Here is a 19,927-nt window from a genome sequence, read left to right on the forward strand (position 1 = left end):
AAAATTTCTGGAACACACCCTTACTGAGTGCTAAATTGTTTTTTATATGTATTTGTTCAACAAGAACCATGGTAACAACTAATATTGCTCAAAAAATCAGTTACGTTTGTCATATATAGTCTCAGGAGGAGGCTATATTTTAATATATATGTGTTGGGCCTAACTCAATTTTCCCTTCGGCTAAAATTTGAAACGGAATTTATTCATTTATTCATATAATAATAATAATCACATAAATAAGGAAATAAAGTCAAATCGGGTAGAATCTGAAACGGAACTTATTTATATAATAATTAACAATCGCATAAATAAGGAAATAGTCACAAAATCACTTTATCTTTTTATGTCCCCGACACCCCTCGGGCTGGATCTTCCCCAATATAAATATATATGTGCTACTTTAGGGTTTCGATCTGCTTATCCGTGTAATATATGTGCGGCTTATCTCTTCCAAATTTCTCGTCAGGTGTGATTTTTTTATTCTGGTAATTAGATTTTAATTGTGAAACAAATAAAGTTAGGGTTTTGTCACCGATTATTATTAAATTTGCGTACAGAAAATTAATCGTTTCATTTAGTTTTGGATTTGAAGCAGAAGGAAAACAATCAAATAAATATGGCTGATTTGGAGAAGAAACAAGTGGTGCTGGTGGTTGAAGGCACCACAGCGTTAGGTCCTTATTGGCCTACTATTCTCAAGGATCATCTTAGCAATCTTATCAGGTAGGTATATTACTCTCTTTTTGTGATTTAACATTTGAATTCGTTGAAATTAAATTCTGGATCGATTGATTCTTTGTTACTGTTTTGCACACAATCTTATAAGGTCAATTACTCTCCTTTTTTGTGATTTTCCATTTGAATATATTGAAATTAAGTTCTGGATTTGTTATCGTTTTTATTACCTATAAGTGTTTTTTTTTTGTGTACACATAAAGTGGGTTTTTTTTTTGGCAAAAAAACGATAACATTAAACAAAGTTTTTTCATCGATAGATGAAAAAGACGAACAAGGATACAAGTGAAACAAAAGCGCTACAAGGCTCGGAAGCTGAAAATGAACCCTAGCACTAAACAAAAAGCAAATAGCTAACTAAACCCGAGCCTTGAGCAACTGGATCACGATATCGGAACACGAACAAATATAAGAACCAATACAAAAATTCAAGACTAACAATAGTAGAAAACGACACTAACAATACTAACAATACACATAAAGTGGGTTAACGAACACGATTACTCCATAAATAAATGATGGATACTGGTTACAACATTAGAGATGTGTTGCGGGTGTATCAGTGTTGTAAAAAACCCGATTACTCGCCGATTAATCATTTTCTAGAGTAATCCGTTCCGATTTTCAAAAATCCGTTTAATTAAACGGTCAACGTCAATTGATGGGTAAAAATCGAATTTGGTAATCAAAGTCGGTTAAAGTAAAAAATGGTTAGCATTTTAAAATTAATTTAAACTAGAACTTTATAGTTTTGAAGCAAAATGAACAATTCTAGACAATTATGTTAAATGTTATTTTTATATTTGTTAACACCTATTTCCTTATGAGGTAAGGCTTAGTATGTCAACAAGAGACTAGAAGCGATCTAGCTTTTAGGAGGGCGGAGTGTTGCCGATTGATTTTTACCCTCGGGAAATAATCCCTGCAGACCCGGTTCACAAGTGTAGAAACTTGTGGGGTGGCTTAATCAATCTGTCGTCCGTAGAGCGTAAGAGTGCTAGCCGGATGACTTCTAGTGAGAGAAAGTAGAGAGAGAAAGAGAAGTGAAGTCTCAGCTCTCAAAGTTGTCAGAATATCTGAACTTGTGTAAAATGACGACCCAAGGGGTCTATTTATAGTGTCAGATCTACCAGATTTGTTTCGGGACACGTGTCGAATGATGATACGTTCTGTTACATGTGCTCCGAAATTTATGCTAAATGCGGCGCTCTCCGGCCAGGGCTTATGCGCTAGGCGGCCTTCAGGGCTTACGCATGACGGAGCAGCCTGTACAGCGGAGAACGCTAGACGGACAATCTCCACAAAATTGTTGTTTCCAGCCTTCCTGATGCTACTTTTATGCAACCGTTATGCCTTTTATGCGTGTATACGATAGGATACACCATTAAGTCCCCCCAGTTTAAGGACTTAAGCATTTGAAAAATGATTAAGTTGTTAAACTTTTGATAACGCATGCCAAACCAGCCTGTTCATTGCCCACTTGCATTGGGGAAAACATTTTAGGCATTAAATGCAGACGAATTTTACTGACACTGTTATGATTGTCTTCTTACGGCTGAGATCATCCACGCGCCTCCAGTTGTAAAAAGTATTATCTTGCACCCTTCGTTTAAACTCGCCCATACACGTGTCTCTATCATGACCATAAAAATTGCACCGATGAACCCTTATAAAAACCGTCATAACCCTGTTACCATCACTTTTTTACCTTTGCCAAGATCCAAAAAGCATATTTCTCCCAAATCTTCATCGCCTTCTTCAATCTTCAACTTTTTAAGGTTCACCGTCTTCCAAGGTCAGTACACTTCATCTTACTGCTATTTTCTTGTTGTTGATATCTGTTACTGTATTATCATGGCTTCTTCACGGAGTACTGGCCAAGAACACGCCAAGCCTTCTTCATCAAATACTGCTAACATTCCAGAAGTTAGCACGATGGCTTCATCATTGACTAGTGAATACTTAGATGGATTAAAGATTGCCTTTCGCCATCTCAATCAATACAACCCTGTTCTTCCCACTATCGGACAAACTGCTGACAATCCTCCTGAGGGAAAAATTACTTTATACGCTTTACAAATTACCCACGGCAACCTCCGTGTTCCCCTTACTAACTTTCTTCTTCGCCTTCTTAGATATTACGGGGCCTGTCTTAGTCAGATACATCCCCATGGTCTTCAAAAAATTATCCTTTTTGAAATGTACTGCAATGCTATTAATATAAAGCCTCGCATTAATGTTTTTATCTCTTTGTTTAGAATCCGCACAATTAGCGATTGTTGGTTTACTATTGATAGTAAGAAAAATAATCATTTTGTTGGTCTAAATAGAGTTTCAAACTTGAAGGACTGGAAAAGTCCATTTTTCTTTGTTGATGAAACTGTTATTCCGGAAGAATACTCCGTTGTCCGGGAGTGGGGTGCTATTGATGCTGGCATAGGAAAGGGTGTTAAAATTTCTCCCGCAGAACAGCGGATAGTAAATAGCTTGAAAGGACTCCGTATTCCACCCAGATCATACGAAAGGTATGAGGGAATCCTTGTGCTGTGCAAAGTGAGCCAAGAATGGCCAAGCAATTCTGTGCCAGTACTTCGTGAGAAAAAACAGGGTAGGATGTGATATGATCATCCTATTATATATATAGATTTTTGTCCAATGTTTGTCATGTGTACTTATATTGCTATTAATGTGTAATCTTTGCAGGCAACTCCGTGATGCAGGTCCGCTCTGCTCTTTTATCCCCTGATCTTGATGATGATGTGGAGGTCACTGCTCGTGACATAACTGTTGAAGAGCTTGAGGCGGAGAGAGTTGCAGCTGAAGCTAAAGCTGCTGCTGATGCTGAAAAGGGGAAAGAAATTGCTGTGAGCAGCTCTGACAGCGAATCCGGGTCTGATCATACAGACACTGAGCGGACAACGGATGACACCACCACCGCCGATCAGCAAACATTGGCATCAATTGACATCACGGGTGAAACCAACCCTACTCCTCCTCCAACCCAAAAGACAAGAAAGAAGAGCATAGGCTCTAAAAGGGTGAAGAGTACTGAGGAGGGCAAAAAGCAAAAACGCAGGAGAAGTATGTCCATTCTGCTTTCTTTTAAAAATGCACATGTTTTTGCATATAACTGTTATGTTTGTTCATAATACTAATTTGTTTTTGTTAGTAATTTTAGCAGAGTCGGATGATAGCCAAGGGAAGGCTACGGAGGGCGGTGACCGGAGGCCGGAGAGGAATCTTGAAAGTGAAGGAGAGAAGGGCCTGAAAATGCCTGACCCAGACTTTGCTCCCTTCGATGAATCTGAATTTCATGAAGATAGGCCGGAAGGCAACTCTGCTTATGATTCTCCTCTTCCTAATATCACTAACCCTGCTGTCACCTCTTCCAATGTTCAAGAGCCAACTCTTCCTGCTCATGTGAGGGTTTTGCAGGCCATCATTGCAAACCCTGCCACTAAGGATAAAGAATTTGCAACTCTTCTTCAGGTATGAATGATAAGACCATCTACATGTATATGCTTGTAATTTATTGATGTGAGCTGTTTGAAATAACCCATAAAATTTTATTGATGTACAGGGTTGTGTTATCCCCGAGCTGAAACCCCAATTCTCTGCTCTCCGTTCTCATCAAATCAGGGAATCAACTATGGCAGCTCATGTACTGCTAACCAACCACCTGGACTCTGTGCTGCAACTGCAGGAACATCAAGAGTCTATTCTTGCCTTTGCTCGTAAAGACATATCTGAAAGTGCAAATGCTCGTAAAAGAGCTGCTGATGCTGAGCGTGCCTTAAATGATGCGCAGAACATAATAAAGGCTAAAGAAGTTGAGTTAAAAAGTGCTCAAGATGTTGCTGCTGTTCTGCAAGGGGAAAAGGATGCTGAGCAGGTGAAAGTGGGTGAGCTGGAGAAACAGCTGAGTGAAGAGAGAGAGAAGTCTGCTGAGCTACTCCGGAGGGTGGAGAAAGGTGAGGGCAATTTTGCTGAGCTTAAGAAAGGTGTGCCAGGTCTGATAGCTAAGGTGCTTGGATCCAGTTTTGTAGGGAATCCCTACAATGATTATGTTGATGCTGCCTGCGCCCATGCTATTGCTGATGTGACCGGCAAGCTGTTCAAACGCCTTGCTCCCAACCAAACGCCTTCTGCTGCCATTGCCAAACTTATGCCTCCTGGTACTCAAGAAAAAGTTGATGAGGCCAAGAACAAATTGATAAATCTGAAGATAAATGTTTATGATGAAGTGTGCAACAAAGAAGACTCTTCTGCTCAAGATGTACTTGGCGTGCAGTTTAATTGATCTTTGTAAAAATTTCAAACAATGTTTTGTAATAAACTTCTTACTGACTTTAACATTATATATATATACTGACTTTATTGTGATGACTATGTGTGCTTATATGCTTGTTACAAATATTTTTATGCTTAACGCTTTAAAACCAATCAATTATGCACCTGAGCATAAAATTTCTATACACAATTGTACAGTGTATAATTTGAGCAAATCATTTTGAAAAGTGCATAAGGTAACTCATATGTAAATGCCTTGCAGTATCAAGAATACGATGTCTGATTACGCCTTCCATCATAAAATTAATGAGGAAGAATTATGAAGTGTTTTAGAAGAATGACTATAAATCAACAAACTCTCCGTCTTACGCCTTTCGTCATAAAGTATATGAGGAAGAATTGCTAATTATTTTGCCTTCATACATAAAATGTATAACTTCGTTCTGTGAAGTAATTTTTTATAATGTTTGTCATGACAAGTATCTGAGTTTTGTATCATGCCTCGGTGCGTTCTAGTAAAACTTGAACGTTTTCTAGCCGATCCCTTGTGCCTTTATTGGCCGGCACAAAAGCTTCCGCCATCGGAGGTATTTAAAAATACGATCCTTCTGTGGGCAGGTTATAAATGTAATGTTTTACATTTGTCACGGGCAACACTTTGTTTAAGAAAAATATAAAATTATTGCTCAGTACTGTGCAATACATAAACGATTGATGACGACTTTTAGGTGGATCAAGCCTAATTAGTACGTCATGAATGTTTAATGTATGCAATTGCTAATGTATACACTGCAAAATAACCACAATGGTTCACAGTAAGTTTGATAAACGCTGCTTCATCTTATAATTCGAAATGTGTTCTTCAAATGCCAAACAGGCATGAGTACAACGATTGTAAAAGACTGCTTTTATTAAAATGCTAAATGAAACTGCTCTTTATTGAAAAGATAAACACTGTTCTTGATAACTTGTTGACAAATTGCTTCTTCATATGCCGAGCGCCCAGCGCTGTCCGGCCTTCACACTTGCTTACGAAATAAAAACTCCTGAACTTCTTCCTCGCTGAATAACCTATCACGCCTTCTCTGATTCATTCTGCCTTCTGGCCCATTTGCAAACGTTGATCTTTCCCTTGTTGGCTGCACATACTGTGAATGTATGGCTGCGACTCCATTTGGAGTGGGGAATCTGACCTCTGCATGGGCCGTCGATGTTATTGCCCCAAACTTAGCCAAAGCTGTTCTTCCAAAAAGGACATTAAAACGAGAATTGCCATCTATGATTGTGAAATCAATTGTTTCCGTTCTCAACAATGGGAATGTGCCCATAACAACTTCCAAACGAATCTGCCCCATGGCATTTATCGGTGCTCCTGTTAGTCCAGAAACTTTCAACCTCGTTTGCCTAGCTCTGCTCTGCACATGCCTTGGAAAAGTTCTCAAACAATGCCAGTAGATGATGTCAGCTTCACTTCCTGTATCTGTGTAGATACAATTGACAAACTTAGTTGCTATCTCTGCTGAAATGATCACTGGTTGAACGGACAACGCCCAATTCTGAATTGGCTGAAAGATAATTGGGGCATATCTCCAGCTGTCCAAATTGCTGTTTGATGATTCACCTTCTTCATAATGACCATCGTTAATCTAAACCATCCTGATTACAACTTCTGGAGTTGTCTCACGCTCTGTGATCCGTTCTCCGTACTGCGGTTGGTTCCGATTATCTCTTCCGCCCTGCTGCTCTCTTCTGTTCTCTCCACGGCGTCCTCTGCTACCATCATTCCTTTGCCACGCAAATTTCCTGCGAGGATCATTCCTTCTGTACTGTTTGCCAGGCAACAAATGATTCAATTCTCCTGCCTTGATTTTCGCTATGATTTCCCTCATCAAAGATTTGCAATTGTCCGTATCGTGGCCCCATGCCTCATGGAAATCGCACCACAACTCACTCTTTGGACCCTCCCTTTCTTCCATAGGTGCTGGAGCATTGAAAGTGGTCCGAATTGGTTCAGTGAAGAGGATCTCTTTCGGAGTTTTGGTAAGCGCCATAATCAACGGGTGCCTTTCTATTGGCTTTCTGTTGTGGTGAAAATCATTAGGGTGATTGTTTCCTCTCCATCCTCCATTTGAATTGTCATTCCTTCTCTGATTTCTGTCAAAATACCGTCCTCCGTTGTGCGGCTTGCTACTACTGCCAGTATCAAACTTGTTCAACCCACGCTCACCAGCTCGAACATGCCTCTGTGCAACCTCCAAAGCTTGATGCAATGTTTTTGGCAAGTCATACCGTAATGCATGAACAAGTGCACTAAACCGTCGTTGGTCCAAACAGAAAATGAAACCAGATACAAGCTGTGATTCTGGACAATCAGGAATCTTCTGTGCTTCAAGTGTATAACGCTTCATAAAATTGCTCAAAGATTCGTTATGATGCATTGTGATCTCGTATGCATCAAGATGTGTCAGAGTACAGCTCCGTAGATTTTGGTATTGCATCACAAATTTTGCTCTCAAATCAAGAAAACTGGTAATACTCCTTGGTGGCAAACTAGCAAACCATTCGCGTGCCATTTTCTGCAATACCATAGGAAACATATGGCACGCAGTTTCATCCTCCCAATGCTGCAACCTCATAACACCTTCAAACATAGTCAGAAAATCTTCCGGATCCGTTGTACCATCATAAACTCCAATTGCTGGTATAGCAAGATTTCTGGGCAATGGATAATTAGCAATTCGATCAATGAAACACTGCGTTGATTCTGCCATCGCTGGTGGCTTGGTGGCTTGTTCTCCAGTAATGAGGGCAAAAAAGTTGTCCACAGCCACAGCACGGACGGCGGGCTGCGCTAAGCGTTACTTGTATTTTGCTGGAGCTGTCTGCTTAAGAATGTCATTTAAAAGCAACACTGCCTGCTTTTCTGACATGAACTCATCTTTGTCAATTTCATCATCAGAGTCATTATTATCACAACTCAGGTCATTATCATCCCCAGAATCATCAATAAGACTGCCCAGCTTGTCAAGTAGCCTGGATAACTTGTACTTTGATATAGATTGCCTTTTCATTATCTGCTTGTCTTTGCCATCCGCCATCCGCCGAAAAGGTATAAATGACGGACATCGCCGTGGCTGCATCAATGGTCGTCGCTCTGGATTAGTAACAAAATTTGGAAGTCTTTCTGCACTTTTAGCTGTCACTTCTTCGATTACTGGCCTTTTCTCCGAATTAGTTGCCAAATGTTTAAGCCTCTCTGTAGTTTCAGCAACTGTTTCTTCAATCGTACCATCTAGTGGTGAAATAGGTACATCTTCAACAGTGACCATGTCGTCGGTTGATGGATGATTGACTGCTTCAAGTACAAATGGAGCTTCAGCTGCTTTCGTTCCTTTTCCGTTTCGTGTGTTCTTTGCATTAGTGGATGGCGCCATTGTTAACACCTATTTCCTTATGAGGTAAGGCTTAGTATGTCAACAAGAGACTAGAAGTGATCTAGCTTTTAGGAGGGCGGAGTGTTGCCGATTGATTTTTACTCTCGGGAAATAATCCCTGCAGACCCGGTTCACAAGTGTAGAAACTTGTGGGGTGGCTTAATCAATCTGTCGTCCGTAGAGCGTAAGAGTGCTAGCCGGATGACTTCTAGTGAGAGAAAGTAGAGAGAGAAAGAGAAGTGAAGTCTCAGCTCTCAAAGTTGTCAGAATATCTGAACTTGTGTAAAATGACGACCCAAGGGGTCTATTTATAGTGTCAGATCTACCAGATTTGTTTGGGGACACGTGTTGAATGATGATACGTTCTGTTACATGTGCTCCGAAATTTATGCTAAATGCGGCGCTCTCCGGCCAGGGCTTATGCGCTAGGCGGCCTTCAGGGCTTACGCATGACGGAGCAGCCTGTACAGCGGAGAACGCTAGACGGACAATCTCCACAAAACTGTTGTTTCCAGCCTTCCTGATGCTACTTTTATGCAACCGTTATGCCTTTTATGCGTGTATACGATAGGATACACCATTAATATTTATGATTTTTTTTTCTATATTTACACAAAAAATTTAAAATTTAATATTTAAAGGTATACATTACAATCCGATTAATCCTCGATTAATCCCCGAATTATCAATTAATCATTTCAAAACCCCGACCGACCGATTAATCCCCGAATAGCGAATTTTGCAACCTTGGGTGTATGTATGAGATAGGTGTGGGTGTGGGTGTATGTATGTGAGAAGATGCAAGTAGAATATATGCATATATATAAACAGACACACACACACAAAAAAAAACTTAAGGCCTTGAGCTCGTGTGTTGACATGTAATGTTTGTTTGCCTTTATTTGCAGATCGTTTTGTGATGATGGATCTTCTTCTTCTTATGTAAGTGTATTTAACTCATTATTTTGTTTTGTTTAGCTGTTACCTTTTTTTTATTTTAATTTAATTTATGTTTTTAATCCGTTGTATTAGTGTTTGTGTGTGTGTGTATGTGTACACAGGAGGATAATGTTGATGAAGAGAGTCTTAAATATGTTGAGTTTGCTGTTTTCGTATTCAATGGTGCTTGTGGATCTTCTAATTGTGTGTTTACTTATTCATTTACTTTTCTTTCTTTATTTCCACCTAGCCATATATTATGGGTTCATTTGTAAATTGTAAATATAATCTAGGAGTATATGTCATCTCATGAATCTCGTCTTCTTTGTTGGTAGCTACTTGGTGGTTACAAAAGTCTAAGTGGAGTAATTGGACAAACAATGTGACCTGTGTAATGAATTGGCTATCAACTATCGATTTCAGTTCTGGTGGTGCTTTTTCTGATGCTGCTACAACTGTTCAAGGACTTTATCATGCTCTAACTGTATGCAATGTCATCTTGTGACTCTGACCTACTCTATATGTTCTATTTATACACCAATTTAACTAACAAATCCCATTTTTATATTGAATGAATGGCAATCAGATGTTTCGTTTATCTAATGAAAGAAGCCCATATGACCATAATACTCAAAGGCATTGCATCCTTGTTGCTGCATGTAATCCAGATTCTTCTCCTCATTTTCTTGATGTGGGCAAGTATTTTCTACAGGTATTTAATCAACAATGGATGGATTTGTTTTAGTTGTATGTAAGTTAATTGTTGCATTAAAATTGTTAATTCCATACACCAGGTATCTAATCCTTTTTTTTTTCTAAAATAAAAAAAACAAAAAACAAAACAGATGAATGTTTCTCTATCCGCCATATACGCATCAGAACTTCCACAACATGGAGTAATTTGCAACGAGGTCGGTAATTAAGTAATCAATCAATAAATTAGGAAATATCACCTTTTTTTTAATAACTAGTATTATATATTATACATTGTTCTGGGTATGTTTATTAATAATTGTGCTTTGATGACCACATTACATACATACATACAGGGAAAAGATAAACCTGTTAGTGGCGTTGAAACCGTTACACAAAGTTTACATCATATGACTCTCACTCCTTGTGGGAACTCAAAAATGAGGTCAATGCCAGGCTATGTGCATGTATGGGAGGTAATTACATCAGTGGATAATGAGTTTTTTTGTAAAATATATATTTATTCATTGGATTAGTTTCTTGGTTGTGTGGATAATGAGAAACCCCCTGCTTATGCTTATGATGATGATGCAGGGAGACTTATATGATGTTGTGCCACCTGGCAGGCGTTTGTTACTTACCAGATTACATGTATGCCTCAAATCTTCTTCTGCTCCATATGTTATTTTATTTGCAACACATATATCATCCTCCACTAAACTTATTTTTCAACTTACAAAGTCAAGATATTGATTTATTTATTTATTTATTTTTTTTTTTTTTTTTATTTTTTTTTTTTTTGACAGGCTTTCATGCCTTTGGGAGCCTCTAAGTTGTAAGTGTATTTTATTTATTTTATACTCTACAAAGTAACAGCTAAATAGAAACCATTGTGAAAAAAATAAAAAATATAAATAAAATTCTTATCTTCATTTTTACTAATGTATATATTCTCTTTCAGTGTTGGAGATTGGCCATCGTCGATTCAATTTGAATTTATTGGTCCGACCAACGTGGAAAAATGGATAAAGTATGATCGATCAGATCTCTACATGCACGTTTGTCTTGTTGTTTATTGATTCTACAAGTTATACCAATTTTTTCTCATTTGTCAATTTTGCAGGAAATGTGTTGGAAAGACGAATGTTGTTGTTTTCCATGCAAAACTCCCTGATGAAGTACTTGGTAAAATGCACAAGGAAAATCTTGTAAGACAAAACATTTCCCTAGCCACTTGCTTGAATTAGTAACTACAGTATAATATTCTTCTTATAATACCCCACACATGTGGGATTGGGTGGTGTTGTTGTTGTAGTAGTAGTAGTAGTATTATATTCTTCTTGTATGATGATAAATGATAATGATAATAATACTAATAAATAATATGGAGTATGGAGTAATATTCTATTATCTATTATTAATATTATTAATTAATTAATTATTAATTATTAATTATTAATTATTAATAATGGGTGTTGTGCATGCAATGCCCTTAAGGCACAAACATAATATTTCTGCATCTACACTTAACAGTTATGAGGCTCACAACTTGTAGTGAATACTCCCTTCTACTTGTGCAGAGTGCAATCATAAAGTTACCATCACAACTCATGATATTCATCGTCACAAACAACCCATCTCGCTTTCTCGGATTGATTTTTGATCAAGTAAGTTGTGTTTAGTTTTTATTATTTAACATTTTTATCTTTGCTCATCTGTTTATTTTTTCTTAACTATTTTTTTTAACATAATATGTTGCCTTTTATCGTTTTGTTTTTTGAACCTCAGACCCCGGAGCAGCAAGAGATCATGTTAAAGCGATGGAAGTAAGTTGTGTGTGTGTTTTTTTTACTTTAAACTTTTTTTTTTGTATGATATCTTTGCTCTTCTGTTTATTTAGTCTTAGCTAATTTTTTATTTTTTTTTTTATTTTTTTTTGTGTTTGAACCACAGACACCGCCGGGACCTGATCAACAAGAGATATTTTGAATCACAGACACCGCAGCAGCGACAAGAGAATCCTGTGTAAGCTATGCAAGGAACAGCTTTACAAAATAAATATCACTTTATTTGGTTAATGGTATTTAACATGATTTTCATGTAGTTCTGCAAATGGGACCCGCGTGTGAGTGTTCTATGACGTATATTTAATCATGTTATGTATATGTATGAAACATGGTGCTCCTTCTACTTTAGTTCTTTGTTATGCTACTTATCTAATGTTATCACGGAGTATAACATATGCATTTATGTTTATGGTACACAAATAACTTCCTTTCTTAATAAGCGTTTTTCATTTACACGTATGTTTCTCCCCCTACCCTCCAAACATATAATTTACCTAGATCTGAAAAAAAAAAAAAACTTTAAACAAATCAACCAAATTTCCAAATAGTTTTGCTAGGCTTCCCTAGATAAATTTACATACGATGTATTAGCCATGGGAAGGACCATTGTAAACACATCAGTGTTGAGGGAAAAAAACCCTGACATCCTATGTTCAACAAGTTGAGCCGCATTTTGTTGCTGACCATATCCAGTCATACCTGTAACCGTTGCTATAACCAGAGGGTTGTGGCATTTCATTTGTGTACATTTTCTGACCCGTTTTTTGAGAATATATCTCCCAATGAAGTTGTTGGCGGGGTAACCCACCCTAGTGGTCTAGTGGTTCGCCTCTTTACATTTGTGTATTGGGATGGGGGTGGGAGGTCTCAAGTTCGAGTCTCCCCCCTTAAAAATAACCGTGAGATTTATTTTCTGAAAGTCAGATTGGCCCGGAGAGGTTTTGCTGACCCGTATTCAGGACTTGGGTCTACCCGCCTGCCCATCGGGATGGTTTAAGGTTCGGATCCCTGTAATACGGTTCAGGTTTCCCCCCGAAAGCGTGTGCGTGCATGGCAAATGAAAGTATTTGATGCCAACAACTTGCCTTTAAAAAAAAAAAAAAAAAAAAAAAAAACTCGTATACATTGTTTGTTGCCCGCGAAACTGTTGTTTGAAGGCTGGTTTTGGGTGATGGAAATTGAGTGGTGCGGATTGGTTGATGCATGTACTTGTTGATTCCGTGATCATTTAGTTGTTGTAACTCTTGAGGTTAAGAGTTTTGAGGAGCACTTGATTGGGTACCCTCCTCTGACTCAAACTTCCCAAGGGGTATCGATGGTAATTCATCACTTGTTGGAGCACCTGTAATAGCATTCAAGTTAACAACATACTTGGAAGAGGAAGAGGGGTGGCACAATATTTGCCTGGTTATAGTGAAACTAGGAATTTGGGTCACATTTGATAACGCACCAAACGGTAAACAGGCGGATAACGTTATCCCTATACAGGTAGGCTATTAGGGGAATATTCCTATCCACACCAAAAATATGCTACAAAAAAAAATATGTAACTAGTAAGTTTTGAATATTGATTGATTTTTTTAATTCGTAGTAAAAATCTTGTATTTTCGAATAACGTAAGTATTAGGCTTTTAATTTTAGGGTTTTAAAATCTTGATTGAACACGATGCTCATGATTTTGTATTTTCTTTCTTTTTAATTTGAATGAGTTTTGTCATCTGCAATAACTGACAAATTAAACACGTTATTTTTTTACTATTGGTTCAAGAATCCCATTTCACGTTAGTTGTTTAGTTAATTCTTATATTTATTAATTATTTGATATGATAAAACCGACCTTTAAATTTACAAACAAAACTAGCTAATAAGTATTATCACACTGCATGCAACTGGTCCTGATCATGCAGTAATGATATACAGGGAAAATCTAGCTCGTTCCATGAGGAGTAATGTATTTAAGTAATTAATTACAAATTAATTAAACTAGAACCGGGAGTTTATAAGTTGATTTTAAAATAAATTATTTCTATCCACACTAAAACAACAACATAATTTCGTCGTCCAAGTGGTGAAAACGACACCCAAACACAAGGGTACAAATGATAACTTGGCACAAACTCAAGGGGTATTACATGTAACTTCAAGGGGTGCAATCTATAACTACTCAATTACATGAGGGTACTAAACATAACTTTTAAATTTAATATAAAAACTATTAAACAAAACCCACCATATATTTTCACGGGACTTATCTTTTTTTTCGCCGCGAGTTAAACTTCTCTGTTACCACCGTTCAACTTGAAATAATTTTACGAACACAACGCAACTAGCTATGCACGAAACGCACTGTTTTCAAAAAACCGTTAATATTTCAGGATATTTCTCATACATATACGCACACGTATAATAAATAACCTAAATAACCGCATCATATCGATGATTCTGTTCCCTTATTTGTGCGATTTTTCTGGCGTTAAAAACGCGGAGTATATTAGGTACCAACAACGTGTTTCCAAACATATCCATAGTAACGTGTTTTTAAATCTGTAAATACATAACGCTATGTTAAATATGAATATGAAATTCGAAAGGCCTGCGTCCGCCGCATCGCGCGGGCCGCTATTTTTCTAGTACATATACTAATTGAAGAGACAATCTTGGTCGTTTCCTTAGGGCCAAAACGGCAATAGTTCCCCCTTTCACACTTGATTTTCCGTTCTCCCCCCTCAACTATAAACACCTTATAAAAACTACCACAAACCTCAGGGGGTAAACCATCTATTTTGTAAATTAAAATAAAAACTTCACCCAAACACTTCGACAGCCCGTATCTTCCTCCTCGACCTGAGTTAAATTTCACCGACCATACCGTTAAACTCGAAATATTTTTATGAACAAAACGAAACTAACTACGTTGGAAACAGACACTTTTTAAAAAAACGCTAAACGCAACGACAACCTGTATCTTTCCGCTCGGCGCGAGTTAAATTTTTACGACAGCGCCGTCATACTCGAGATAATTTTATGAACAAAACGATACTAACTACGTTCGAAACGGACACTTTTTAAAAAACGCCCGTATCTTCCCGCTCGGCTCGAGTTAAAATTTTCCGACAGCGCCGTCATACTCGAGATAATTTTATAAACAAAACAATACTAATTACGTTCGAAACGGACACTTTTTAAAAAATGCTAAACACAATGATAACCCGTATCTTCCTGCTCGCCGCGAGTTAAATTTTTTCGTTAGCACCGTTAGGTTCGAAATAATTTTATCAACAAAACGAAACTAATTACGCTCGAACCGGACCAAGAGCCCCTGCCGCATCGCGCGGGCCGGACCCGGACTAGTTATATTTAATGATTTCTTTATAAACGTAATTAACATTTCGTTTGTTAAAGTACGTACTAATATATAATTAATTTTTACCTAATTTTTAATATTATTCGTATCTTTCATATATATAATTAAAGGGAGGTGATCCTCACACACTATTTTTTATCCAATGCACATTTTTTTTACATAAATGGTGTGACGACCCGGAAATTTTCGACCAAATTTAAACTTGAACTTTATATAGTTTCGACACGATAAGCAAAGTCTGTAATGTTGAGTCTCAAAAATTTTGAACTGTTTACATGAGTTCATATAACCTTTGACAATTCCCGACGATTCACGAACAATTTATTTGTAAATAATTATGTAATTATATATATATATATGTATATATATATATATATATATATATATATATATATATACACACACACATATCTATATAAATGTAAGTATACATATGATGATCAAAAAATTATAAAATATAATTTAAACATTAGAATTAAATATGTAAAATAAGATACCAAATAATTAAGTGTAATTTAAAAATATATTTATTATCATTTTTTTTTCTTATTATTAGTATCAATATCTGTAGTATTAATATTATTATATAAAATTGAAAATATGTAACATGTTATATTTTAATTAGATATCATTGTTACATTATCATTAATAATTATTATTATCATTATAGTTATTCTTATTAGTATTATTATAAAGTAAAACAAATTATTATTATCATTATTATTTAATATTACTATGAATATTATTATTATTACTATCAATTTCATTAAAGTTTTTATTATTTTTTGTGACTTATTATTATTATTATTATTATTATTACATTTTTTATTATTAATGTTATTATTTGTATTTAAATTATTATTAATATAATTATAATTATTAATTAATAATAATAAATTATATAAAATCATACGCGTAATTTTGGAACCCAATTCTGTTTTCCATCTCAATCAACTTTCTACAAATTTTGTTTCTGTCTGCAAGATGGCCACCAGTCAATCTCAATTCAGGAATCAATAATTCTAATCTGTTAGCCATCCCTAACTAATTTATATGCTATTTTCCTAATCGAATATTTCATGTCCTTTGTGTCTGATTCCGTTACACGTCGATATCAATTTTCAATACAAGACAACCAGCAATCGATCAATGTTACTGCATCCATTGTGTACTCGCATCCTATATAAAACCGTGACTACAATTCAGAAAGAGGGAGAGAGAGTTAGAGATTTACACTTACCATTTTCGCTTTCTGTTCTCTATTCCCTTTCAAACAACAGGCCAAGACAAGAGACCAATTCGAGTCTGTTTCATCCTACTACTGCAGCTAATGTTGTAGCTATTTCTATCAAAGATCACCCATACCGCCACCTTCAACAACCCATTTAAACTCCACCATAGATTATCAAACCCAATTAAACCATCACATGCTACTATTACACTCGACCATCGTCCATCACCATTAAAGGCTACTAATACGCTCACTGTTTACGTTCCAGCTGCAAACACGACTACCATTGTACCACCAACATTTATCTACTGTGTATTGTTTCTGTTTCATGTGGACAGCTGCAACTGTAACTGCAAGTACGTCTGTTTCTTATTCCTATTCGAACCAACATCACACCCGACACACATAACCACTGCTGCAGCCCTCTAATGATTTATGATGCAGCAGCTATACATATGTTTTCTTCTATTTAAATACCGAATAACCAACCACCACCTTTATTAATTACTTTATTTTTTTGCTACTGCTTTTGCGTGACCTTTATTCCATTGGTGGCTGACACATACCATTAACCCCACTTGATTATTAATTTGAAGGGAAATTTAGCTGTACAGAAATATTTTAGGGCCACCATTGTGACGACCCGGGAATTTCTGACCAAATATAAACTTAATTTTTTTATGATTTCGACATGATAAGCAAAGTCTGTAATGTTGAGTCTAAAAATTTTGAATTGTGTTTCATATATTCAATTGACCTTCGACTGCTCTCGACGATTCACGAACAATTAATTGTAAATAGATATGTGTGTATGTATATATAAATAATAATTCAAAATATAATTTGAAGTACTATATGTTGTTGTTATTAAAAATTAATAAAATAAAAATAGGATATTATAATAATTTATTATTTAAAATATATCTCTATATATATAAAGTATATTAAAAATAAATATTAAATGATTGTAATACTCGTTTAATGTTTCGATTGATATTAAGCAAGTTAAATTCAAACTGATGTAATTTTAAAATAAACGGTGATACGAAAAAGAGTTCTATAAATTCTAGGCTTATTAAAAATGTATTTAGGAACTATTTGTTAAGTTTTAACTCTTTTTATATTTTACCCAAAAATGAGAGGGACAGTTGATGTAATTATTATTTAATAAATTAGTGACTGAATTCTATACCATAATGACCAAAATAAATAAAGACATTTAATTTAAAAATATGGGATTTTTTTTCTGAAAACTTTTATCCGCCACTGATTAACAACGGAGTACGAAATACTATTTCTACTAAAACTGTCGGTAATAAATATCTAAGAGTCACACGTTTTTATTAATATATTATTAATATTATTATATTATATACATTTTTAATTTCAACTAATTCTGTGATTTGAATAGTATAATTAAATATTATTGTGCATCAATGTTGTTGATTATTTCAATCCCTTAAATTATGGAAGTAATATTATATTAATACTTTATATATATGATTACACATATAGAAGATACCCGTGAATATATAGACATATGCATTCTATTAAACTTATAAACAATCATCCAATTGCATTTTTAATTGTTTCTTTCCATACATGATTGAGATTATGATATGAATTACTAGTGTCCTTGTTTTGCTTTTACTACCTAACTATCTATCGGATTATATATATTAAGTGTTATATATATAAACAATACACCATTTGTATACTCAAAAACAATCACACCACAAGAACCCACTTGAATTGTGCTGTTTCTAATTAGTCCAAGAACCACCTCCCATTACAAACAACCACCACCATTCTTGCTACAATTATGTTTCTGTTTTCCAGTCAATGTAATCACCTTCATCCACCCACAACCACCATAAACCACCATCAGTCACCATCACCAAAGCTTCCAACACCACTTACTCAAAATTTGTCTATTTAAAACTACCATCAACAACCCACCGCAACTCAATCGAACAACCTATTATTTCTGTTCTATTCTGTCCGAGACCAATGAAAACCACCATAAATCAATCACCACCTCAACTCAAAGAACCCATATATCTTTCCATGCTCGTCTCATATTCAAACCGAGAACAATCATCCTCACGTTTCTATCTTGCACGTTCCTATCTTTCTGTTTATTCTCGAGCCCACCTTTGAAACCACTATCTGCTGCAAACTGGTTTCGCTGTTTCTGTTACGAGCTAAGAATAACCACCATAAAAACCGGCTACTACCAGCAACTTTGATGCCAGGAAATTAAAACCCATTTCATTTGTAATTATTGCATGCTTCCTGGATTCCGATTGATTTTAAACTAAAACCACCATCATGAAATCCATCTTTCTACTATTGCTCGACTCTATTCTCTTCTGTTTATACATATGTTTCTATGTCCCATTATAAAGATGATAAAAATGATGAACGAGTTAAGAAGCGTCGACTGTGATGATAATGATGATGGTATTCGTTGATGATTATGATAAAGAGATGAAAGTAAAGAATGAAGTTAATAGCGTTCTTTTATGTTAATGATCGATGCATTTTTTTTTCCTGTTATTATTCAGAGAATGATGATAAGATGATGATGATTTTATGACTATAACCTATTCTTGTGTATGTTATCTGCGTAAATTAAAAGCCCAATCATCCATCGATCATTTTACTTCAAACATGTTAATGGGCTTGGTGGACTAATTTAAACTCACATATGGGCTAGAAGATGAAACATATAAATATGGGTTAAATATATATGGGAATAGAATTAAATCAAGAATAACGGGTTAGCTCAGACGTTTAAGGGTGTTGTTGGTGAAACCAGAGGTTGCAAGTTCGACCCTTGACTGCTGCAACTTATTCATTTTTTTTCTTGACAGCACAAGTTAGGTCAAGTTGAGATTGGGCTTGTTTAAATTCTAACTAGGCTACTATATGGTTGTTGGACTAGTTGAATTTGGGCTTGGATCATAATATCCATTCTTTAATTTGAAGGTATAATTATATATATATTTTGTTTATATATTATTATTATTATTATTATTATTATTATTATTATTATTATTATTATTATTATTATTATTATTATTATTATTATTATTATTATTAGTATTATTATTATTATTATCATATCATTATTAGGAATATAATCATTATTATTATTATCATTTTTATTATTACTAGAATTATTATTATTATTATTAGTGTTATTATCAAAACTATTAATAGCAATATCATTATTAAATCTAATTACTTTTAGTATTATTATTATCATAAAAAGATACAAATTTTTATTTATTATTATTGATGTTATTTTACCAAATAAATAGTTATATAAGAATATATTTAGAACATATCACATAATAACATTAATATTTTCATAATAGGTACTAACTAG

The 19,927-nt window shown here is 35.4% G+C and overlaps 2 protein-coding genes across 4 annotated transcripts; both read left to right on the forward strand.

Annotated features, from left to right (window-relative positions):
• The first annotated feature begins 325 nt into the window (after window positions 1-325).
• Window positions 326-12,361, forward strand: LOC139891123 (uncharacterized). 3 transcript variants are annotated; one of them, XM_071874056.1, is made up of 15 exons: window positions 326-466; window positions 596-723; window positions 9,368-9,401; window positions 9,521-9,602; window positions 9,734-9,882; window positions 9,985-10,110; window positions 10,244-10,309; window positions 10,448-10,567; window positions 10,686-10,742; window positions 10,898-10,926; window positions 11,053-11,121; window positions 11,215-11,299; window positions 11,672-11,758; window positions 11,880-11,917; window positions 12,045-12,361. In XM_071874056.1, the coding sequence occupies exons 1-15, from the start codon at window positions 344-346 to the stop codon at window positions 12,118-12,120; spliced, it is 1,269 nt and encodes a 422-aa protein (XP_071730157.1). In that variant the 5' UTR covers window positions 326-343; the 3' UTR covers window positions 12,121-12,361. The 3 variants fall into 3 exon arrangements, with proteins under 3 accessions (XP_071730157.1, XP_071730158.1, XP_071730159.1); XM_071874057.1 differs by having other exon boundaries at window positions 331-466; window positions 579-723; XM_071874058.1 differs by having other exon boundaries at window positions 346-466; window positions 558-723.
• LOC139894227 (uncharacterized) lies at window positions 3,450-9,133 on the forward strand. The gene is made up of 3 exons (XM_071877437.1): window positions 3,450-3,816; window positions 3,914-4,155; window positions 9,101-9,133. The coding sequence occupies exons 1-3, from the start codon at window positions 3,450-3,452 to the stop codon at window positions 9,131-9,133; spliced, it is 642 nt and encodes a 213-aa protein (XP_071733538.1).
• Window positions 12,362-19,927: the final 7,566 nt, after the last annotated feature.

Source organism: Rutidosis leptorrhynchoides, chromosome 2, assembly GCF_046630445.1.
Source record: "Rutidosis leptorrhynchoides isolate AG116_Rl617_1_P2 chromosome 2, CSIRO_AGI_Rlap_v1, whole genome shotgun sequence".
Classification (NCBI taxonomy): domain Eukaryota; kingdom Viridiplantae; phylum Streptophyta; class Magnoliopsida; order Asterales; family Asteraceae; genus Rutidosis; species Rutidosis leptorrhynchoides.

What these genes read in the sequence shown, in the direction of transcription:
- LOC139894227 (XM_071877437.1), top strand. Translation starts at nt 3,450, where the DNA reads ATGCAGGTCCGCTCTGCTCTTTTATCCCCTGATCTTGATGATGATGTG. An exon ending in AAAGCAAAAACGCAGGAGAA is followed by an intron (nt 3,817 to 3,913) that starts GTATGTCCATTC and finishes TAGTAATTTTAG; the next exon opens with CAGAGTCGGATGATAGCCAA. An exon ending in AGCCAACTCTTCCTGCTCAT is followed by an intron (nt 4,156 to 9,100) that starts GTGAGGGTTTTG and finishes TAATATTTAAAG; the next exon opens with GTATACATTACAATCCGATT.
- LOC139891123 (XM_071874056.1), top strand. Translation starts at nt 344, where the DNA reads ATGTCCCCGACACCCCTCGGGCTGGATCTTCCCCAATATAAATATATA. An exon ending in GCTATGTGCATGTATGGGAG is followed by an intron (nt 10,568 to 10,685) that starts GTAATTACATCA and finishes ATGATGATGCAG; the next exon opens with GGAGACTTATATGATGTTGT. An exon ending in ATCATGTTAAAGCGATGGAA is followed by an intron (nt 11,918 to 12,044) that starts GTAAGTTGTGTG and finishes TTTGAACCACAG; the next exon opens with ACACCGCCGGGACCTGATCA.